The sequence below is a fragment of the Poecilia mexicana genome, unplaced genomic scaffold (genome assembly GCF_051168715.1).
Source record: "Poecilia mexicana isolate PSO_F unplaced genomic scaffold, ASM5116871v1 scaffold_16, whole genome shotgun sequence".
Taxonomy (NCBI): Eukaryota; Metazoa; Chordata; class Actinopteri; order Cyprinodontiformes; family Poeciliidae; genus Poecilia; species Poecilia mexicana.
Genome location: NW_028263385.1, coordinates 18,171,851 through 18,196,719, shown reverse-complemented (window position 1 = coordinate 18,196,719; position 24,869 = coordinate 18,171,851). Strand labels below are relative to the sequence as shown.

Sequence of the window (24,869 nt, the reverse complement as noted above, 5' to 3'; positions counted from 1 at the left end):
AGCATGTGTGTGTGTGTGTGTGTGTGTGTGTGTGTGTGTGTGTGTGTGTGTGTGTGTGTGTGTGTGTGTGTGTGTGTGTGTACACGGGGCAGATTAAAGGATTTATTACAATGCGTCTGGCATCTGCTGCTGGGCAATTGGATGCATGTAGGCAAGCGCAGGGGCAGGCCCAAAAGTCAAAATAACAGATGTACACCCTCCCTGCACACTTAGATCACAGATAAGATCATGAAAGGAGCCACAGGCAGCCCCACATGCACACCTACACACGCACATTGAATAGGTGTCGGTGACCTAAGGAGTGCAGAGGTGCAAAAAGCATGTGGCAGGTGGGTGGAAGATCACTTCAAAGGAGAAGTGAACAAAAAGGTGGCAGTCATTATAAACTGCCAGTAAGTGAAACCAAAGAAAGTAATGCCTAAAATGTTAAAGCACCAAAGGCAAAGTATCCTGTTATTGTCTTGACAGAAAAAAAAAAGAAACGTGCAGCACTTCAACACTCTCCATATGTTGTCAGCAAATCGGAACTATGAACCAAAAACGCCTCTAAAAGCTTTTAAATCAACATTAATCAAAGTTTTCTGCTGTTAATGGGTTGTAGTGTAGTGCATCCATTAGTTCCCCTCTGTGCATATGAGTGTCAGCTGGTTGGGTTCTCATGAAAATGGCTGCAGATACATTCTGGAGTCTGTGACAGGACAGGCAAAAATCCAGCAAAAACATCCAGCAAAAACATACACAGCGGATCCCAGACGTGTACACAAACCGGTATAAGATTAAAAAAAACCAAGACCATGACAAATAATTTCTAACGTTCATATTTAATGTGACATATATCCAACAAATAATATAAAAATTAAAATAAACAGGGTAAGATAACTTTGTTCCTTTAAACTAAAAGTTTGTTGAAATATAAAACATTTGCCATCAAGTCGTCTTGATTTCAAACTTGCTACTATCAGTAAAATTTGATGGATCTGAAATAAACTTCATCTGTCTCAGAAAGAGTTTCAAAACCCTAAATCATTAGCGTTATGAATGATTACGCTTTCTTTAGCTGGAGTCGTTTTTTTTGCAGAGAGACTACAAACACCATACCCACTGATAAACATGGTGGTGGCAGCATGATGCTGGATGAGGGATACTTCTTCAAAAGGACTTTGTTTTTAGTGAACTGCTGGGTCAAAACACCAGTGAGTTTTGACTCCAAACCTTCTTATGTTTGTTGAAAGCTATTTTTTTCAGCACCGCTGATGGTCTGATCATACATCCAAATCAGCTACAGGATGACATCATCAGAGGAAAAGTGATGTTTTGGAAAAGCCATGGCCAGAGTAGTGTACTGAATCTATAATACTGGGTCACTTCAAAGCGTCTGTGCACAAAGAAATGTCCTCGCAATTTGACAATTTGAGGACTTTTGCAAGGTAAAATGAACCGACATTATCAAGGTTAAGATGTGGCATGCTTATAAACCGATGATAAAGACACTGAATAAACATGTAAAAACAACATTATTACACAATTTCTTCCAGGATTGTCAGTTGAATTGTACCAGATATATTCACATTAAACATAAAAACAGCTTAATCACAAAAACCTATTTTAACAGGTTTTAAAAGTCGTATGTCCTACGTATCCACAGGATTTCTTCACCAAAATTTTTAAATGTTGAAAAGTCTTTGTTATTTATATAGTAAAAAAAAAGTTAACTATCAGAATTTAAAATTATAAATAACTATTATGAAGCAGATAAAAAAAAAGTCATTTTGTTTCCTCTCACAAAAATTGCTGCTTACCTTGAAGTTGTGGATCTTTTCATAGGAGCTCAGCTTCTCAGGCGTGTCTTTCAAGGCACTCCGTCGCACCACAGGTGAGGAGATCTGTGGACAGGAGGCCAGCAGTTTAATAGGCTTCCACAGCAGATTTCCCTTGCACCCAATCTTGACTCCCAGAGCCAACGCCAGCAGCTCTTGACGCTTCCTCTCCTGTCTTTTAGCCATGCGAGCAATCAGCTCCCCTTCTAAGCCCCCTCTGCTTGCTTCAGCCTCCATGCTTGACTGCACTGGGTCCAGGAGACTGTCCAAGTCTTCTTAGGGGAGCTCTGGAAGAGGGGGTGGGGGTGTGTGTGTGAGTGCTGTGCAGCAGATGCTGCTGGCGACAGCCCAGCACACGGATACAAAGTACACCCCACTCTGCTCTGAACAGGAAGAGCTACTGATGACGGTTAGCACCGGAGCTGACTCTGCATCTGGTCTGAGCCCAGTGGCAGCGGAGAGCAAGACGAGCAGGAGGAACAGGATTGGAAGTGGGCGGCCTAAGGGCAGGAGCGTGCCTCAGACAATGGCTCGCATTCACACGCCCAGAAAGGGGAGAGAGAAAGGAGAGGGAACAGCGTCCGCCGGGATGGATAAGAGATGTCGAGAGTGAGGTGCTGTCGGGATCGCTTCGCACAGCTCAACAGTTCTCTAAAGAAGGATCAACAGTTCAGACCCAACCTCCGCCCCTCACCCCCCCGCTTTTTAGGACAGAGCTCTTTCCCCTTCCGGCCACACGCCACCTCACTTCGCTGGAGTTAGGACTCCATCCGCATGGGGTTCTCAGTCAGCACGGGGTCGCTTCTAAATGGGTCACTTTGGTTGCTCGAAGACAGACACCAGTTTTTTCAAAGCCGGGTCCTTGTAACAAAAACAGATCTTGACCTCCAGCTATGTCCGTCTCCTGGTGGAATTCCCCACGCTGCCGTCCAGACAGGATCTCACAGACTGACTGCAGATTGCTCCTGCCTGTCATGGTCTGCAGCCTGACACAGTCTACACTTCCATACAATTAACTCAGATTGGAAAAGGGATTACAGCCATAATCCTTGCACAAGGAATAATCCAGTAGTACCCAAATCTGAGGAAAAGCCCAATTGGAAGATTATTTGCACGTCTCCAGGCATGGAGTTTTGTTTTTTTTTTTTCTCTCCAGTGCGGGGGGAGGGGGTTGCTGCTGTTGTCTATGTAAATTCGAAACACACACAGAAAGCACCACAAATACACGTCCTCTAAGGGAGGTTTTCCCTAATTAAAATAAAAATGCACAAAGGAATTTTTTTGGTGGAAGCTTTTTAGTGAACACAGGATAAGTAAGAATTACTAGGTTGCAATAACAACACTCCTCATTGTGTGTGCTGATACTGAGTGAAGATGACTCAAGTGTCAGCGAGGTATTTAAGCTGAGCACTGAGACACAAGAAGCTATTTAAAAGGAAACCGTAATTTCTGACTTGTCAAGACATGTAGGCAGAAAGAAAGAGAGAGAGAGAGATTAATGAAAAAGTGAACAATACACAGCAAAGTGACTGTCTTATCCGTTTGAGCTTTCAAATTCTGTCACACTTGGATTTGAGAAAGTTGGCAGTCATTTGGAAATGTCACAGTTGAGATATGAATCTACATTCTGTGGAAAAACCCATGGAGACATTTGGTTTAGAGATGCTTGCCATGCAAATCGCTAACGTAGGATGTGAACACAGTTTAATATGTCAGCTATGTAATTGCCTTCATCTATGGAAAGGTCTCGTAATAAAATGGTGACTAGAAGCTCAGTTTGATCCATCTGAAGTTTAGAGGGATTTTAATGCAAAACATTTGAAAACAACCATAATGAAATAGAAACTGATGGATTAAGCACAGAGATTGATCATGTTTTTAATTTAGCAATTTTGTCTTAAATTACCAAAAGATGCATTAGTCAGTCCAGTATTAATAATAACCATCACCCAATCTCCCAACTGTCTTCTTAGTCCAAAATATTTGAATCACTTTCAATTAAAAAAACACAATTATTTTTACTCCATTTTTTACCCAAATACCATCTGGCTTTCAACCCACCCACCTAGTTTTAAAAAACAGAGTTTAAACTTTAAAAATACTTTGCTGCACTCTTTACATACGTTACTTTAAGCATTTTCCACTATTGTCCACTTGCTTCACCTACACTACAACCCCTGGCAAAAAGTATGGAATCACCAGTGTTGGATGAGTAGTCATTCAGACATTTCATGCTGTAAAACAAACTCGGATCAAAAACATGACACAATATTAAGGTCATTCCAAAGTGCAACTTGTTGGCTTTCAGGAACACTCAAAGAAATGAAGAGAAAACATTGTGGAAGTCAGTGAATGATACTTTTATTGACCAAACACAGGGAAATAAATATGGAATCACTCAATTCTGAGGAAAAAAGTATGGAATCATGAAAAACACATAAACAAAAGACCATTCAAAATACATCACTAGTATTTAGTTGCACCATCTTTGGCTTTTATAACAGCTTTTAGTCTCTGAGGCATGGACTTGATGAGGGACAAACAGTATTTGGTGCCTACTCTCTTTGATAGCAGTTGCCAGATCAGCTTTGCAGGTTGGAGCCTTCTTGTGGAACATTTTTTTCAATCTCCACCACAGGTTTTCTATTGGGTTGAGATCTGGACTATTTGCAGGCCATGACATCGACTGAATGTGTCTTTCTTCAAGGAATGCCTTCACTGTTTTTGCCCTATGGCACGATGCATTGTCATCTTGGAAAATCATTTCATCATCTCCAAACATCTGTTCAATTGAAGGGATGAGAAAACTGTCCAAAATGTCAATGTAAACTTGTGCATTGATAGAAGAATTAACCACAGTCATCTCCCCAGTGCCTTTGCCTGACATGCAGCCCCATATCATCAAGGACTGTGGAAATTTGGTTGTTTTCTTCAGGCAGGCCTCTTCATAAATCTCACTGGAACGGCACCAAACAAAAGTTACAGCATCATCACCTTGTCCAATGCAGATTCTTGACTCATCACTGAAGACAACTTTCATCCAGTCATCCACAGTCCATGATTGCCTCTCCTTAGCCCATCGGAATCTTGTTCTTTTATGGTTAGGTGTCAATGCTGGTTTTCATTTAGCTTTCCTGTATTGAAATCCCACCTCCTTTAGGCGATTTCTTACGGTTCGGTCACATACATTGACTCCAGCTTCCTCCCATTTATGCTTCATCTGTTTAGTTGTACTTTTTTGGTTTTCAAGACAAATGACCTTTAGTTGTTTGTCTTGACGCTTTAATGTCTTTCTTGGTCTACCAGTACGCTTGGCTTTAACAACCATTCCATGCTGTTTGTGTTTGGACCATATCTTGGATACAGCTGACTGTGAACAGCCCACATCTTTAGCAACCATGCGTGAAGGGTTACCTTCTTCAAGAAGTTTCACAATCCTCTCTTTTGTTTCAAGGGACATTTCTCTTGTTGGAGTCATGGTTCTCGCCACTCCACTTCGTCCAGCAGCCCTCCAAGGTGTCATGACTGCAGGTGTTTTGAACTGCACACTAACGGGCACATCTAATCTGGGGCAGGTGTCCATTTAGGGAAAGGAAATAGACTGGGTGTGTCCTTTTTTCTACCTCCAATTTGAGTGATTCCATACTTTTTTCCTCAGAATTGAGTGATTCCATATTTATTTCCCTGTGTTTGGTCAATAAAAGTATCATTCACTGACTTCCACAATGTTTTCTCTTCATTTCTTTGAGTGTTCCTGAAAGCCAACAAGTTGCACTTTGGAATGACCTTAATATTGTATCATGTTTTTGATCCGAGTTTGTTTTACAGCATGAAATGTCTGAATGACTGCTCATCCAACACTGGTGATTCCATACTTTTTGCCAGGGGTTGTAGTAAAGATTCTGTAATACAGTTCACAAATTACAGGAAATACCAGATCGTTTTTCTAAGTATTTGGACACCTGGATCGATGAAAAAGTATCCATTAAAACCCATAGATAGTGTTTACGTGACATGAAGGCAAAACAGTGGGTGTCTCAGAAACGCACATCAAACGCGGTTTCTAAGTGTGTGACATAATGTGAAAATCAAAATATTATTGTGAACCTCGACAATTCTGGTTCACTCCCCATTACAAAGTACAGATGCTTCAAGGTTCCACAATCATAAGTTTAAACAATAATATTGAAATATTAAAGATAAACTGTCAGCACAAAAAAGAAAATTGCAATTTCTGACGAACTGAGATGAAGCTGGTTTGGTGCAAAATAATGAAACATTACAGTGAATGTGCCTTTACTATAAAGCAAAGTAGCAGAATTGTGCCTCATGCTTACTGTACAGTACAGGCGCAGCAGCATCATGTTGTGAGGGTGTTTTGGCTGCAGTGGGGGACTTTTTAAAACCGATGAAACTGTGATCAAAGACGATTCAGTGGAAACCTGAAGCAACATGTCAAGACACGAGACAGAAAGTTAAAAATGGGGCACAAATGGGTCTTCAAAATAGGCAATGACACTGAAATACTTATAATTGGTAAAAAAAAATAAAAGGGTCTGAAGGACAACAGAGTCTGAGTTTTTTAGTAGCCTTCGCAAAGCCGTGATCTCCATCCAATGGAAAATTTGTAGGCAGAGGTGAAAAGGTGTGTTCAAGCACGGCTTAGTGAAACCAGTTCTGTAGAGATGAATAAAATTCCAGCAAATTACTGTGAGAAGCTTGTTGAAGGATTTAAATCTCGGGTCTTATGTTTCTTTATGAAGAAAGTATTCTTAGTAATGTGCTTAAAGTTATTCTAGAAAACAAACCCACATATGTATGAAAACAAAAACTAAATACCTGTTCTTAATCATGAGATACTTTACAGGTTCTTAAAAAAACATGACGTCATTGTCATGATATTTAGCTGCCATACTTGTTTTTTTTTTTGTGATCTGTATTAACAACGTGTTTAAAATAAAAACCACGAAAGCACTGAAAACGAAGACGTTTCCTCAGCGGGCTTTCTGAGGATTAAACAAAAGTAAACGAATGAAAGACTTTCGCGCACCAGTTAGCTCTTTTTGTTTGACGGGCAGACGCAAACTGACCCGCAGCCGTAAGAGCGACGGGACAGGTGAGGAAATTCGTCTCTGTAGTTGACATTCTTAGACATGCCACACCAGGCAATTCCTCTCCAAAGTTATGCCTGTGGAGGCAGATGAGGAATTGGCAGCTCTGAGATATTTCAGCCTTGAGAAGAGGGAGGAAGGGTGCGGGGAGGGAGACGAGGCCTGGTCCCCCTTTTGTCCGCAGGCAGATGGCTACTTGTCTCTTAAAGAAGGGCTTGGACAAAAAAGGACACAAAAGGTGGTCCGCACAACAACCTCGGCTTTCTTTCCAGTGGCAGCGCTCTTTTATTCCAGCGAGGCTTTGTGAGAGCACAGCTGAGTAGACCCAGTGGAGAGCAGCACAGTCAGACAGCAGTACAAAAAAAAAAAAAAAGGCCTTAACAGCAACAAAATGACAAAAATAAAGGGCTATACTGTGAGAATTGTGGTAAAGAGAAAATTGGATGAAATTGACACTTTTGTCCATGTTGGGAACATTGGAAACTGATCTGTTTTTCTGACGTCTCAGGCTGAAATAAATAACCACTCATAAAAGCCTGGAAGAGTACGTTTCACTGTGGAAATTGAGGAGTATTTTTAACATTTTACAACTTAAACATCGGGCGAGAACAGGTAATTACCCCAAACTAACAAGATTATTTCTTCAATGGCATTCAAGGTTCAGCCTTTCGAGAGCCACACCAGCGTGGCAAGCATCCTGACCACTGAAGGGCAAGAAACTCAAGAGGTCGATCTAGTCAAAAACGCACCTTTCAACCTCCTGCCAGCCTTTTAATTACACGAGCGTTTACAGTCGCAGCATTATACAGACGTCAACTTGACCCTAAGCAAACAGATTTTGACTTTACAGTGAAACTACTGTCTGTAGGGCCTCAGGGCGTGTCTTAGTAAATGGTAAACACCAAGTTCAAAAAGCCACCACAGATGCAGGCAGTAAGCCCCGGGTTTCTCCCGTCTTTGAGAAGACAGAGAACAGATTTTCTGTTTGCGAGTCACAAGCAGACCGATAAAGTCCAACGTCAACACAGCTGTCACTGAATTTGAATCCTAAAGTGTAAAAGCCGGCATGAGGAAGATACTGTCGGTTTTACAGACGGCGTGACAACGAACAATTTGACATTTAGAAAGACCCACGTTTATTTGCAGCGTGGGAGATTATTGGTGAACAGAATCTATAAAGCTAACAAATATATTAAGTAAAGCATAAAAAAAAAAAAAAGCACCGGAGGTTGGAACATGTTAGAGCAGTGGTTTTAGCTACCAGCTCGCTAGATTAATGCTTTTATTTTACTTGAGGTAGGAATCACTGAGATCCTGGGAATAATGACACACCCAGCTTAAAAGGTTGTGACACATTTTGCAAAGTGAGATTCTGTGACGTTATAATCAGTAATAGCTGTGTAGCCTATATTAGACGGATGTCATTGTGCATTGAGACTGTATCCTCAGAGCATTGAAAGCCAAACAATCAAGATTTGTTAAAATGTTGAGTATGTGGAGGATTAAAAAAAACTGATAAAAGGAAAGAAGAAAAGAATCTACAACAGGTAGGCAGATCTCAGATGCAAACCAGTGGGTGGGTGACTAAGTGGTGCAGTGAAGCTGTTAAGAATGGACTTACAGGCTGAAACTGAATGATGCATAAACACATATCCAGACACTGAAGGCAGGACAATCTGCAAACCAGAAGAAGTCAACAGCCCCAACAAAAATAATTAAACATCATCAACCGAAAGGTGACAAAGAAACTCCAACAAAAAAAGAACATGAAAGCAGGAAGGTTAGTAGCGCACAGTCCTCAAGGAAATAGAAATTTCAAAATGAAAAAGGAACTGTTAAAAGTTAAACCAGAATATAAAAGTTTAAAAAGAAACCAAAAACATCCCAAAAATAATTACAAGTGTAATTTAATTTAAAAAAAAGGCAACGTATAGTGCAATGTGACTTGTATACGTTTGTTTTTCCCTTCATAACATTTTTTTTTTTTTAAACAAGACTTATATTCCAGTTTGGCTTATTGTCCAGAAAACACAGTCATTTCTGGAGATTACTGAAACAGATCAGTTGATGTTTTATGACCCACTTTTAAAGCCATTTGGTTTTAAAAGTTATACAGTTTTTCTAAAAGCATCCTTATGCATATAAATTCAAACTTCAATAAATGAATTACAGACTGGCCGATTGTTTTTAAGATAAAAAAAAAATGATTTAGTTTTCCAAAAACAAATCAGAATTATTAAAGTCCAGTTTTACTAATAATGTTCTCATCAGTTCTGTTTTATTTCTATAGCTCACTAGAGAAGTCATCTCAAGGCCTTCTGCAGAGAGATCAAGAAAATATGAGAAACTAAATATAAGCTTGATCCAATCCAAATCATTCAACAATAAGTAAACCAGTTACGATCTAATTTATTGCAGCTCATCCCAGAAAGATAGTCAAAAAATATCCAATTACAATTCAGTTTAAAATCCGTAGTATTGATAAACCGTCAAAAACTTCTCTTTGAATCAGTCCCTCTCAATAAGAAGAGGCATCCATCAGAACCAGACTCTGTATTAATGCAGCTCCAACTACTGTTGATGAAGGCTGTCGTCTCTAATCGATTGTTGCTTTATAACAAAATTTGAGCTGGACAAAAAAAAAAAAAGATCCCCAAAGCAATCAGTCAAAACTGAGAGTTACAGCAAAGACAGGGTGCAGGACAAAAAATAAATAAATAAATAAATAAATAAATAAATAAATAAAAGAAAAGGCCAAGAAAACACAAGCATCTGTCAGTGATGAGACCAAACCATCAATCTATAAGGACTACAAAGACCAGAAGAGACAGTTTAAGACTGCCACCTAGTGGAGGGACATCTCCTTTCTATGAAAGGATGAAGCTTTTCTTGTCTCTCGTTGATAAATCATTCACAGTCTCCAATCAGCCAGAGAGCCAAAGGAGAACAATGTGAGATGTGTCTCACTTCAAACCATGGAGTCTGATATAGATGGCAGGGAGAGCAAAGTCCCAGTCCCCTCGGTCATCATTACCTTTCAGTGTGAGCAACGAAGCATGGCAGCAGTGAACACACCCAAAGGCTGTAAGGATAATGTACGTCTCAGTCACAGGGCAGACCGACCCCTCAGAAAAGAAAAAAGAAAAAAAACCTCACCATTCTACTGTAATGGCAGAAGTGTGTTAGCCAGATCAAAGTCAGTGTGTCAAACTATGTCTTCAGAAAAATAAATAAAAGAAAAAGGTGGTTCATTAACAAATGAACCACCACCAAAAAAAACAAAAACATTAATGAAATACATACACTACCCAGCTGAGGTATTCATATTCCTCTAGCCTCTTTATAGCCAAAAATTTTATTGTATTTTACTAGGATTTAAAGTAATAAACCAACACAAGGTTGTGCACAACTGTGCAGTGGAAGAAAAAGCATGAATGACGTTCAAGGTTTTTAGGTTATAAAGATCCGAAAAGTGTGAGATGACATGTCTTCACTCGGGCTGAATGAAAAGCAGCTATCAACATCAATATTCAAGTGTGGCCAATGATCGTCAGTGTGGCTTAGATATTAATTTTCACCAGGTCAAACTTGATATTGTGGCTCTGGCTGGAGCAATTTTCATCTAGGATTGCCTTGTATTTAGCTCCATCCATCTTTCTACTAATTTTAACCCAGCTTCTCTGCTCCTACAAAAGAAAATTATTAGAAATACATTAGTTTTGGGATGGTGCATTTAGGGTGACATGTAGTATTAGTGTTGTATCACAAACTGGATTTTCCACGGAGGCCTAAATGTTTAGCTCAGGTCAGTTTTATGGATTGCTTTCTTTCCACTTCACAGTTATGAGTTAATAATCATAATTAACTCATAATTGAGTTAAGTATTGCATGAAGTGGCAATAAAAAACATTCAATCTAGTGGTTTTCAGGTGAAGTCTTGTGAAACTGTTCAAGTGGACTGAATACTTTTGCGAGGTACTATGCAGATTGCTTGAATTGGGCTCTGTGGTGCTGTGGCGATCCATTTCAGATCTTCGCCACCTTTCATTAGACTGAAAGGCTCCAGAAACCTGCTGAACTTTAGTAGGATATCGTAAATATGTAAAGATCGGGCAGATAGATGCGATCATTTAAATCAAATCATACAACACTTTGCATTTTGAAAAGCTAGCTTCTTGTGAACATTTACATCTTGAGCTTTTTACCCAGTTAAACATTAATTCGAAGTGGAAATTGTGCAACAGATTAAAAAAACTGGTGAAACTGTTTCAAGGCTCTTGTCAGATTAATATTCTACTAGTGCTGACTTGTCACAGATTAAAGGAGTTTTTCTGTCTTTCTCTTTCTGTGTGTAATCACTCCAACTCCATTATGCCGATATTGGGGCTCTGTGTGAATCTGCACAATCTGCCTTGTTGTTTGGTGCTGAAGTTGAGGTCTACTTTAAATAAAGATGCGAGTCATCACTGTAAAAGCAGAGCTGGACCGCTGCTGAGAATGTACGTCTTTATGTGACATGAACAGCGCTCAAACTCACCCTGTCGTCGCTCTGGAAGGTGACCCTGCGAGGCTCCGTGCGTCCACGGCTCAGCCTGTGCACCATTTTGTCTTTGAGCAGCGACGTGTAGCCAAGGTGCTCGTAGATGGGGTTGGTGGTCATCTTGGCGATGTACTCCGCTGCCTTGGTCTCGATGTAAAGGGTGATGAGGGCATCCGTCACCAAGTCGTGGACGGACTCAAACCTCTTCTCCCCGACAAAGTGCTTCCCGTCATAAAACAATCTGTAGTTGAGGGTCTGGTGTCCAAAGCTGGATGGAAATTCACAAACAGGTGAACAGGTGGTGTAAAAGTCGGGCGCGAAGCTGATGGTGGAGTCGATCGGTTTTGTTTCTGGTTTTGTGGAGGTGTTGGTACCTCAAGGCCAAGGTGTGAGTCCCTGGCTGTCTTTGGCTCTCCCTGATGAGGTACGCGCCCTCTTTGCCTGCCAGCAGTTCATCCGCGTATTCTCGAGATATCATCCCATGAAATCTGTTAAATAAACAGAAGCAGGTTTTGGTCATCAACAACTTAAAAGATTTACATGGAAAACTCAGAAGAAAAACTTCACATGCCCACTTAAAAAAGCAGTTGTTATATGATAAAGGCCTTAAATGATATAGAAAAGCATTTATATCTAAAAAGACAGAAATCAAGTTAAACTCACTCTCTGCCGTAGTACTTGGGTCTGCTCTCCATCTGTAAACCAGAGGAAGAAATATTGGCTGCAGCAGTGTGATATGAAAGCTCAAATTAATAGCTCTGCAAATTGTTCCTTAAAGCCCGCATGAAAGATAAAGGACTTTACACCACAGGCCAGATTATCTCCATCTGGGCCCCCGCGTCTGTTCACAGCTAGCAAACCATAAAGCCCAATCACAAAGTAGGGGAAGATTAATTAGAGGCCGCGCTGGAAAACAGCAGGTAAAAGATGACCAGTTGGAAAGAAATTAATATAAGGCATGTTAGAATAACACACCAGGGTGTAAAAAGGTGTCTGGAGCACAGATATGCGACTGCAAGTATATTTTTTTTCTTCATCACTATGTTTTCTGGTCTTCACAGCACTGTCGAGGGGAAGTCATCTGAGTGAAAGTACACTGAAAGATATATGATTTTTCATCACCTAGAAATTCCTTCTACAGAGCCGGTAGTGGCGACGCGCTAATAGAAGGACTTCTTATAATGTAAAACATAATTTTGTACTGAATTACCAGCCTGCCACTAATCTCACACAACCAGCCCTAGAGCTTTTACTCTGCTCATCAAAGTGTGGCAGCACTCAAAATAGGATGAGACACGCATCAGTTCTGCTGGGTTACACAATGGAAGATTGGCAGTTCTCTCGGTGGAGACGGTAAAAAGTGCATTAAACTTCACCAGTGTTTTGATAACACAGTTTTCTTCTTCAGCAAAATGTCTGAGTTCTTTGGATCTATTCTTCTTTTCTAGACTGATTAAAAGGCAATCGCTGATATATTTCAGAGTCAGAAGTCCTAAGCATTTCGACAATGTGCTAATTAAATTAATCATTCCAGTTCAAGTAGGTAAGTAATTCTTAAAAGAATGACACAGTGTCATGCCGCTCTTAGCTTCAACAGAGTTTTGATTAGCGGTCCCTGTGGCAAATTAACTACAGGTTGTGTATCAGTATTTTAACTTTCTCTCCGTTAGCCTGAAGTGCCTTCTAAAGGCAAAAAAAAAAACCCAACAGGTTATAGACATGCTTATGTGTGTATAAAAAAGATAAAATGGTTTTCTACTTGGCAATAAAGTGACTGATGACAGATGCCTCTGTGGCGAAATACAGTAAGATTAGATTTACCATAAAGCCCTTTTAAATCCCTGGGTAGGGTGGCGGTTTGTTGGGTCACAAGCTACAGTTCTCTTCCTCACTGAGCAAATCGCGACATTAACCTCACCATGTGAACTTACATTTAAGCCTTAGAAGTTTTTTGTTTTTTTTTATACATTGTGTTTTGGTAGACTAGACAGTGTGTTATTTATTTGTTTTTACATATTTCTCCACTTTCAACAAGGGAGTCATAAAAAATAGAAGCCCTTTAAAAAGTTCAAAATGTCTGGAATTACAATGTTCAGGCAGAATTTACTGAAAGAACAGGTGAGATTTTATTTTTAGGTCAAAAGCATGATGTGCTTGACATGCACACATTGTTAAGTTTCACCGTAAATATCTGTAAAAAATCTGTTTTGCCAGCCAATAAAAGGACGACACTTCATTTTTAGTGCCACGAGGTGAATTCAAAGCAGTAGGGAGCCTCTCCCGACAGGTTATTATTTATGATTGGGTCTGGCTTCCAGCTGCCACACTCAATCATTTTCCCAGGAATAAACTCAAGCTTCAAACCTGAAAGTAAAAGCTTAGTTTAATCTCCAGACAGAATGCAGCTCTTGTCTGGTATACCTGGCTTGTAAAGAGAAAATAAAATGGAGATAAACAAGGCCAGCAGGTGTTTAGGGTGCTTTCGTGCCTAACCACATGTTCAGAGGTGACATTGGGCTTTTCTTCTGACGAATGCAGCAACAGACGCAACATGCACTCCCTTCATCAGTGCCGTAACTCAGTTTTTTCATAAAAACTTTCAATATTCTGTCTTTTTAAGCGCTCGGTTTCAAATTACCAAAACTAGGTCAAGCCTAATTAGTATGTTTGCTGCAGTAGTTTATAACCCATCATGTTTCCAGTAAATAAATTGTGATATTTTCCCAGGTTTTTGGACAGATGATGCAGATATTTATTCTTTTTTTTTACTACGAGCTAAATCATTAACATAACATGAACTCGCTCCAGCTCCCTTCAGTAGCCAGCTTTTTAACATTCACAGATGCACTGACCTCCTGAGGACATGTGATCCTCTTTGGTCTTGGAGCTTCCTGCTGGAGCTGGTACACTGTCAGATAAAACACGCATGTTAATGAAGTTTGTCTGGCCTTCTGAGCCACAAACAGCTCCATGCAGGACATAATTGCGTGCGAGCAGCAGATGTGACAACCAAAATAAACACAGTTAAAACAAAGTTCAGAGGAAACAAACCAAGTTTGTTTTGTGGTATTTATAGACAGAGCTATATTGAACAATTGGAAAACAATGTTTCTCAATTAATGGCTTTAAATTAACTGCTCTAAGGAAAATATGTTTTATTAGAATATAAACTATTTGCTTATCTACTTCCACTTCTAAGAATGTGATAAAGGTCTTTAGACATATGCATGTTTTTGTTTGCAGCAGCATTTCCACATTTCAAAATGTTTACAAATCCAATCTTGAATTTCAGTGAATTTTTATGTTGTTTTAAGCAAAGTACTAGCTGAACTACTACTGGCACCATTAATATTTAATGTAATATTGTTTAGTAATGTTTCATTAATGATCACTTCCAGTTTTTCTGTGACGGGAGGATATAAATGAATCAAATATGTTAGACAAGGATTCATATTCATCTCGTCACCAAACAAACTGAAGGTGGTTGATAACGGAGTAAAAAAACAAAACAAGAAAAAAACCTCCAGAGCTCACTGTTAGAGATCTACAGCAAAGAGTGGCATTTTGAGGTCATCAAGTCTCCATAACAACTACGAGATGCTATCTAAATGTCAACCAGGTGTTTGGGAGACAAGCCAGAAAAAGGCCGTTTCTGTCCCACTATTACAAACATCAAAACTGGGAGCCAGCTAAATGCTAGTGGGACTTTTACTGAATTTGTGTGCTTTGGTTAGGGGTTCACAGGTCTTAAAACTTAATTGAAAATGTTTTGGTAAACTCTGTTTTTTGAACGGTTGTTCCCATGAGACTCCAGTGTGAACAGTCAATGGCCTCAGAGCCACAAAACTATGAAAAGCTTCATCAGTTGATACAAACATACTTGCATAATATTAAGGATGTAATGCTGTGGGCTTTTTTTCTCTTCTGAATGCTGTAGCAACCTTGTTGGTGCATTACATAATGAACTCATGGCTTATAAAGCCCAATGGTGAATAAAAGTCTGATGTAATCTACCAGCAAACTGATCCACATGTGGCCAAAATCAACAATGATATGGTTGACAAGACATAAAATAAAATCATTTTCATGATCACCTCACCCTTGGGACCTAAATACTATGGATGATCTAGACCAATGAGCAAACAGAAAGGTCAAAGGACCCATCCTTTTTTATGTACGAACTGCAAACCAGTTCTAGTTGAACAGAAATTTAGGAGATAGTGGAAAAAGGTTTTCTACTGTGTTCAGAAAAAAAGAAATTATGGTCATACTGCCAAAGTGGATTGTACAAATTAACATCCGGGGGTGAGTTTGTTAAAATCTTTTTATTTTTCTTGACGTTTTTTTTTTTTCTTTCTGCTGATTAAATATTTTTGAAACAAATGGTCAGTCAGTGTTTTCTGAATTGCTAAGCATTAGATTGTAATGCTGCAATAAATTATGACTTCATTTTAAGGCATTTAACACATAGAATGGAGTGTGCTATGGATCAGGGTGAAGAGTGTGTAAATTACAGGACATGAGTGATCAGGGTGAAAAGAAAATCTAAATGCATTACGTCAATTAAGGCTGAATTTATAGTTGAACACATTTAAACACAATCTTTCATTTTCAAAGCAGAGACATTTGACTTGTGAATGTAGAAAACCATATCATGTGCATTAGATGCAGTGCACTTAAAATACTCAGGTTATGCTCAAATCAGGAATGCCAAAAAGAAATATGGCACCAACTCAGTGCCGTTTTCAGCAAACCACAAGTCAAAAATCTGTTTGGAATAGAAATGAAACAATCAGCTACAAACTGTAAACTTCTGCTCACTGCTTGCAAACTGTATCTTTTTCACAGAGTTTTCTATACGCAAGATACGCCATTTTCATGAAAAAAAAAAACAACCAGTACTACCTAAGAAATCACAGTGTGTGGCTCAGCTCTGCCCTCACTGCAGCAGATTCTCTTGGCGGGGGGAAGGAAGGCTCCTGACTGTGAACTTTCATGTTTTGTCAAGCTGATTTAAGCCAACCTGTAAGATCTGGACACCATCCACTGCTGTGACACTGACACCTCTAAAAATACCTCCGGAGAGAACCAGAAGAATCTGATAGCAGGCTTTAGAAAAGGAGAAAAAAAAATCAAATAAACAGAAATGTATCAGCTGCAAAGTCTTGAACAAACTAGTTCTAGTTAAACTGAAATTTGGGACATAAGGGTAGAAGGTTTTCTACTCTATTGCATATCAAACGTGCTCTGGGGAGTTAAATCGTCTCCCACATGAAAAAAACAACAACACATTGTGTACTAAAGTGGGTCCTCTGACAACTCTATTTTAGCTTAGCCTTTCAGCAGGTGGAAAATCTTGTTTTCCTGACTGCTGGTAACCTATTTTACACAGAAAACAGGAATCTGCTGCTTTGCATTTGTGTATGTGGGCGAATGTGTCTGACTGTGCACCTTTTGTGCAGAAGAAAGAGCAGTTTCTAATTTTACCGAGAAAAACAAGACCTGAGTCTTTACAGCACAGGAAGTCAGTGTAATACGTTTCTCCCCAAAATTATGTAAATGTCAGGTTCAAAGCTTTTGCAGAAAATTAATAAATACTCACAGTACGACTTCCATATGGGTGGCTGATAGTCATCAGGATCTGGAAAATATAAAAAACAAACCAGGGTTTCATCATGAATATATAGTAGTGTTTATAATACTTTTCATTAAATATCTCAATCTTCCTCTTCTCCCAAGCGTATTAAATATGAGCCATTTATTATGATTATATGCCACTGGTGTTTCTCTCTGTCATAATTATGCATCAGGCTTCACGCTGTGTATCTGCCTGTAGTTGGGACGCGCCGCCTCTGATCAACGCTACAAACACAATCAATATGCGGCGCACGCCTGTGTGTCTTTATGCACACCTGATCTGTATTAAACAGTGGCAGGAACCTGAAAACGCAACATCTCCTCTGCGATAAAAGCGCAAACACAGCAATCAAAGCAGGGGGAGAGGTAATTACAGCGAGACCCTCTCCTGGGAAAATGCAGTGAGTTATGCTTGTGTGAACACTTACGGATTACATGATGGAGTGCGCTTTTTGCATTAGATTAAAGAAGGGAGGAGATGGAGTAAATGCCCCGGGGCAAGTTGCAGTTTAACGTCATGTCTTAATGACTCTTGCCGCTCTAACAATACATCACCCTCTACTAGCGGCAAATGCTGTAGTGTGTCGTCTTACATTGACTGCTACGGCGCTGGAGACAGGATTTTAATCGCATAACAGCACATTTCTCAGCACGAAGTGGGACGTAGAATTGTTACTTCCATCTGTGATTTCCAGTTAGCTTAAGGAGAGTCTGACTTTCCTGTTTTCAAAGTGGTCAGGAAAACGACTTCTCTTCTGGGTTTCAGAAGATCTTCCGGCAGTTTTATTTGGACTTTGTCTCTCTTTTATCTGCAAAGAAGAGTGGGCCGAAATTCCTCCACAGTGAGGTAAAAGACTCATTCACAGTTACCCGGTTATCTCAAATGCTTAACAGGAACTGTTTCCACCCAGGCTGGCATAAGAAGTTATTAGGAGTTGGAGCTGGCTGGTTTGTGTAGCTTTTATCTTTTAATGAATAAAATCATTATTTGAAATCTGCTTTCTTCTGGGGGGTTGCTCAGGATAACTTTTCCCTGATATTTAAATGTGTTTGATGATCTGAAACATTACCATGTCACCAAAAAGAACAAACAAACAAAACAGAAGAGTCCTATAAGAGGGCAATTTCTTTTTACATGTCACTGAATAAACAGAAAAGTCTAAGAAAACATATATTTAAAAAGAGCGTAAGACAGAAATAGAAATCACGATCACTTTGTTTTTCATTTCATCATAGTATCAGTAGGTGGCATCGATGTAAATATTACAAAATGAAATTTCAAAAACCTGAAGCTCATGACCATGGAAATAATCTATGGCTACCACTTCAAGGTCATTCAGCCCACAGCTTCTTCCCACATCTGGCTCACTTTGTCCTGAGCCAGATGTGGGAGAAAAACAAAACAAACAAGCCCTTATGGTAGCACAGAAAGTAAAAGTGGGTATGTCTAAAGTGTAATTTGTGTTCTAACTAATAGGGTGACCTTATGTTTTATGCTTTAATAAGGAGTTTTTAATCGAAAGTTAAAAGTGTAAACTGCAAGTATAATTAAAGTCGGCAGAGTGTTTACCTGCTTTATAAAACGAAAGTTTACAATCTTATGGTCAGATGGGATGTTTTAGTTCTGTGTGGGTTTATTGTGGGATTCTCTGGTTGGGTTTCTATTGCAAAAACCAACCAGGGCTCTGCTGTTAAGCAAATGTGCTTTACTTTGACTCCAAACAATCACACACACAAAAAAAAACCTCTCAGGTGCTCAGTTGGCCTATTTCTATTTGCAAATATCAAGGAGTGGCGGCAAATGTACGCATGGTCAGAATGGAACATCCTGGGGTAAGCGGCATCATTTCCTGCCTCGACCTCATCTACTGATCATGAACCGGGGTGCCCAAGTCCATTCCTCGAGAGCTGCCATCCTGAAACCATTAAATGCCATGAAATGCCTCATCAGCATCTTTTAACTCTTCAGAGACCTGCTAACAAGCTGCTTATTAGATTCAGGTGTGTAGGAGTGAAGATGCATCTATTGGTTGCAGTGCAATAGATCTAGAGGACTGGACTTTGGCACCTGTGGTCTTAAAAATTAACATTATCACAATTTAATATCACATCTACATTGTATGGGAGAATGCTTCAAATACAAAAATGTCTTTCTGAGGTGCTTTTGTTTGTCTGCTCTGGAATGTGGGAGAAATTTGTTGACACAACCAAATGTAGAAATCAAGATCTTCTCTCGCTGGAGATAAAACGCTCAATCTGCATACTGAGTCCCACTGTGGAAAGACTGCAACACGTTACAGCTGCAAAGTCGCCACCAGAACTGATGGAGCCGTCAGAGAAGATTGTTTCATATTCAATCTGATGTACTGCAGCTTGTTGCTAAGGCTTCCCAGGAGTGTTTCTATGCTTTAGGAACGATCTGCAAAATCACTCAGGAAAACCATCGGAAGCAAGTTAAACAGAAAAAAAAAGATGTTACGAGGGATCAGGAGAAACACTGTCGCTGTGTTTCACAGGTGTATATATGAACAAAGAGCTCAACAAAGCACTGAGGTACTTATCATAATCACTGAAAAAGAACAGCAGTCTGTAAAAATCAGCACCAGTTAGTTTTTATGATACTCTGACTGGGTTTATCTTACTTTTACAAGAAAATTTTGGATATTTTTCCACTTTGACATCGCTTCTTCGCACCAATAGTTCATAGCTATTTCTAAAACCTAGTCATCACAGTAATGGAACTTAATCAGTAAAAGCAATAGATGTAGAGCAGTACCACCTGACCAGGCAATGAAGAATAAATATACGCCATTTACATGGAGACCTCTTTACCAAAATGCAGGTTTTTGTGAGTTTTTGTAATCTTCCTTTAGCCCTTTTTGGTCCTATGACATTTTCTGTGTTTTTATTTTTGCAGCTTTGTTTATCCAAATGGCATGAAAAAAGATCGGAGTGTACGTTTTGGGAGAATTTTGTATTTTTCAGGATTCCATGTCTCTTCTGCAATTTTGTACCACTGACGCCCATTTGAAGTGCAGTTTTTGATTTCTGCTTTCATTATTTGGTTTTTCATTCACCAGTGAGACGACATCTATTTAAAATGGGTTTTTGTATTAAAACAATAAACAAAATTAATAAATAAATAAACTTTGACAACTTCTTAAAGACATTCTATGACACTAGAAGTGGAGAATGTGATTTGCTGAATTTCAAGGCAAGAATTAGAATGAGGAACATTTGCACATGGCAGTGTTGCTGGTGCCAGACGGGTTAGTTTGTGTAATTCAGAAATTGCTCATCTACAGTGATTTTCATGCACAAGTATCTCTGGGGGTTACAGAGAATGATCCATAAAGTCAAATATCCAGTGAATGCCTTGTTGATTATCAACAAAAACCGCTCATTACAACCAAGTTATGCTGAATATTATCTCTGAATGCACAATGTTAAAGCAGATGGGCTACAATAAAAACTGGGTCCAACTCCTGGCAGCAAAAAACAAAACAGGAAACAGTGAATACAAATCACTCATTTGCAAAAGCATTCTCTGGTCCAATGAATCTTAATCTGAAGTATTCAGATGGTAGATGAGAATGTGGTGAAAACAGCAGGGACACATGAATCCCACTGCCTGCCTGGGTATTCCCTCTGACCACGACCATACCCGTATGCTACTTCCGAAAGGATTACCATTTCAGAGTAAATAATCTTAAACAATTTCAGATGATCTAAGTGCAACACAGCATCTTCAGGATGTGTGGAAACGAGAAATTCACATTATGACCAACAAAGGAAAACATCTGCAGCAGCTGTGTGATGCTATCGTGTAAAAACGGACCAAGATTTTAGAGGAATGTTTCAGACATCTTGCTGAAGCTGTGCCATGATTAAAGAAGTGTTGAGCTATTTGCAAGGTCTACCTAATTAGGTTGCCGGTGAGGACACTAAAACGGTGAATGTTCAGCCAAAGTCCAAGTAAAAACATAGAGAAACCGTCAGAGCTGCTGATCAAGTACATTTTAATCAAATCAAATAAAACAGGGTGGTCAGAAACATAAAAATGAAAGGGGTGACTTTAAGCTTTCATACTAGGCTGAGGAAACTCACACTTGGCTCTATAGCTACGTGCGGCTTTGTCTGAGTGAATGCAAAAATGCATCCTGGCAGAGAACTTCTGAGCTTCTGAAATGTCCGCTGTGGTTTGAAGCTGTGTAGATGACATGAAATGACAACTGGAAAAAAAAAAAAACAAGAGGAGACAATATAAACCAGCGTCTGCCTTTGGATACCAAAAACATACAAATTCAAGGTACAGTACTACATTTTTCTCTTCCTATTTATTGACGGAACACACTGCACTGTGGGTAAAGACTTCCGTTTTTATATTTTACATTTTCTTACTTAAAGCCGTATGCCCTTCAGGTGATTAAATCCTTGGTTTGTTTTTGATATAATAGTAAACCTTAATTCCTAATAAGGTCTCTGCTATTCTGCAGAGATATTTAATGGACATTGTCAGCAGTGAGTCATGTTTTTTCCTGAGGATACATGTTGTTCATGCAAAGCATTCCTTTGCCCTCGCGAGCAGATCCGTGCCGCACCTCTCTGGCCAGAGGGGAAAAAAACACAAAGCAGGGCGGGAATTGGATTATGGAAACCAGTGAGCACTTGTTGGATGCGAGCAGTGATGCTCGCAAACTAATTACTCATATAAATTGCATCAAAGCTCAAAATGTTATTGTTCTCACTTTGATCATTGCAACTGCGCTTGCAGGAGCATTCCTCACTGCTGTTCTCTGCATGCTTGAGTGACGGTCGGGTGCGTGTTTATTCATTTTTTTTTTATCAATATATACATTCAAACCGCCTTCAAGGTCTGGTTCCTGGTGAGTGGCCAGCGTGCCTCAGAAAAATCTATTGTCTTAACACTGAAGCTTTGTCACAGTGCACCGCGCTGGCAACAGCCTGCAAGATTTATTTCACTGCGGCTTATTTAAAGAATGTGATTTCACCTGGTCGCCTGCCAAACGTTCTCTTTTTCGATCTAATTCTTATTAATGACGGACGGCATTCCGGTCTGGAGCAATGCCTCGGCTTTCGCCGCAAAAAGAAAGAGCTTCTTCGGGGTTGCTTCATTCTTAGCCCTTCTCATTCAAAGACACACACACACACACACACACACACACACACACACACACACACACACACACACACACACACACACACACACACACACACACACACACACACACACACACACACACACACACACACACACACACACAGGCAGCCACATGAACGCAGATGAATCCAAAATACATCAAAATGAATTTCTGAGTAGTTTAGGGTTGGCATGTCGGGATTGCTGGGAATTTATAAATCTGGAGCAGCCAGAGGGTTGTACCCACCAAAAATATAACCGTATTTTTGAGCTCCACTCCATTACTCACCAGTGACAAGCACGTAATGCAATTGTTACCAATGGCTGTTTGCTCTGATGACAAAGAGAGTGCGCTATGAATTGAGATCATGCTGTAGGAACTTTGTGCCCTGAGAGAACGTCTGCTCTTGAAAAATGTTTGACTTTAGCAGAGAGAGAGAGAGAAAAAAAGAGAGAGCTGACACACGCAGCTCAACGTGTGAAGAAGATGGGTGATATTTGGTAATGACATGGGTTGTTAGGCTAACCAGTGAGGAAGAAGCCATTACTTAAAAACGCAACATAAAAAGGATGGTATGCAATTTGCAAAATCCAATCAGGGAGAAAGACCATAATTTTTCCAAGGCCTCTCCTATGATCTGAAGAAGCTAAAATTGAAGCGTTTGTCTGTTCTTAAATTTGCGACAAAGAAAAAAAAAGGGGGAGCAGTCTGAGTCTTCTATATAAGATGACCTATATAGTCTTTTTTACAGTGTAAATGTTTTGGAGTGGGTTTCACAAAGCCGCGATCTCAGCCCTGTAGACAAATCTGTGGTCAGTGCTGCCTCCGTTACACCTGTTCTGACTGGAGGAATGAGCTAAACTTCTGTCAAACTATTGTGAGAAGGTTAGGTTAGGTGCTCACCAAAACCCGTTACGTTATGTAACCGAAAATGAAAAATGACTCTAGCATTATTGGGAAGCTGACTGACTAAATACTTACAGAAAGCACACATAGATTAATGACAAAAGCTATTCAGGGTGATTTAATTTGGCTTAACTTGGGCAGACAGAAAATGTTTATTCTTTTGCAATGCTATTATTTACCATCAACTTGATACAAAGCACCTTCTTTCGTCGTTCAAAGGCAAGCATTTTTGGCAAGAACAGACAGTGCTAACAGGTTTAGGAAAGCAACCTGTCTCTCCTTAAATTTACTCTGTCGATATGTACATCTGCAACTGGTTGAAGAATCTCAACAACTCCCAGCAGTTCTGTGAACGACGCAATGAGAGCACCAGGGGAAAATATCTAAAGTCTTTGAAAGACCTGCTTAGTGTCATAAATAATGCAAACTTTATACACATCTGTAGGGATAAATAGATTGTTTCATAATCTATCCAGAGACCAAGGTTGCAGATCTGCATGATTTCACTTAGACATTTTATTCTGAGAATCAAATCATTCCAATTGAAAACATACTTTTCTTGTGATATTTACCGCTTACTGGACATTTATTAAAATAAATTCCATGACTGGCGTGTGGAAAATAACAACCTGGAGTTTATCTCTGAGTTGCATGCAGACCATCAGCACAGACAGCGATTCAGTGGGGTGCAGCTGAACTGCAGCAGGGAGACCATCTGTGCAATACACAGTTTCAAAATAAGACTGTTTGCACTGCGAGCTGGGCAGAAAATGTTTTTTTGTGCATAAACCATGAAAAGAGTTTGTGCAGAAAGTATGCAGTTAAGCTGTTTACAGAAATACAAATGTGTTCGGTTAAACTAAAACTGTCGTATGACGACTTGACTCCGATACTTCCTTGTTTTTCCACGCATATGTTTTTATTATCTTCCCCATATTAACCAGAGCAACACTGGAATACCTCTGGGACAACCATACTTCTTTGCTGATGCTACAAAACATGCAGGTAATTTGTGCAAGTCGCTCGCTGCACATGACAGAAAATCCTTTCCCACATGATTTATTGTGGGGGCGAGAGGGAGAATTATGGAACAAAAAGACATTGAGAGCTGCAGCCTTTGCCAGAAACATGTTGAGCAGTCAGCATCACTGTAATACATAGCTGCAATTCTGCCTCCCCAAACAGATATGTCACTTAAGGCCAGGAGCTGAAACCATTCCTTGATGCCCTGTTCCTTGATTTGTTTTCCAGCATTTATTTCCAGCAGGAGTCTGGAAAATGGTATGCTGGTGATACAGTACAAGTTCCCATCATATTTATGCCAAATAGGCAGCGGGAATACTGCCGATGTTGGCAAATATATATTACCCGAGAACTAAAGAGACTACAGCATGTATCTAGTTGTCATCCAACCTTACGGTATGTACTATTCACTCTTTGTTTATATGTGAATCACAGATGCATTTTAACTCAAGATCCTTCCTACGTCCGGCTTCATTATCTGAACTCTTCTCAAACATAAATGAAAGTCGAAGGGCATTGCTAAGAAAGAAATTGATAAACAAAGAAAAAGACGGACCATACAAGGTCTAAGCAAAAAGTTACCAAAGAGTGATAAAGAAAACTAAACTCAAAAATCCATTTATATGCAATGGTTGCTAAAGATGAAAGTAATAAGAGTGAAGGTTCCAACTCT

General features: G+C 39.7%; 1 protein-coding gene across 1 annotated transcript in view; it reads right to left on the bottom strand.

The window, feature by feature from the left end:
• chn2 (chimerin 2) overlaps positions 1-24,869 on the bottom strand; it is a 39,354-nt gene that overhangs the window by 6,986 nt on the left and 7,499 nt on the right. The window contains exons 2-7 of the mRNA XM_014994420.2: positions 17,071-17,109; positions 14,321-14,376; positions 12,132-12,163; positions 11,843-11,956; positions 11,466-11,736; positions 1,800-1,883 (exon numbers count right to left, since the gene is read on the bottom strand). Of these exons, the coding sequence (XP_014849906.2) occupies positions 1,800-1,883; positions 11,466-11,736; positions 11,843-11,956; positions 12,132-12,163; positions 14,321-14,376; positions 17,071-17,109 (596 nt within the window). The remainder of the gene's footprint in view (positions 1-1,799; positions 1,884-11,465; positions 11,737-11,842; positions 11,957-12,131; positions 12,164-14,320; positions 14,377-17,070; positions 17,110-24,869) is intronic.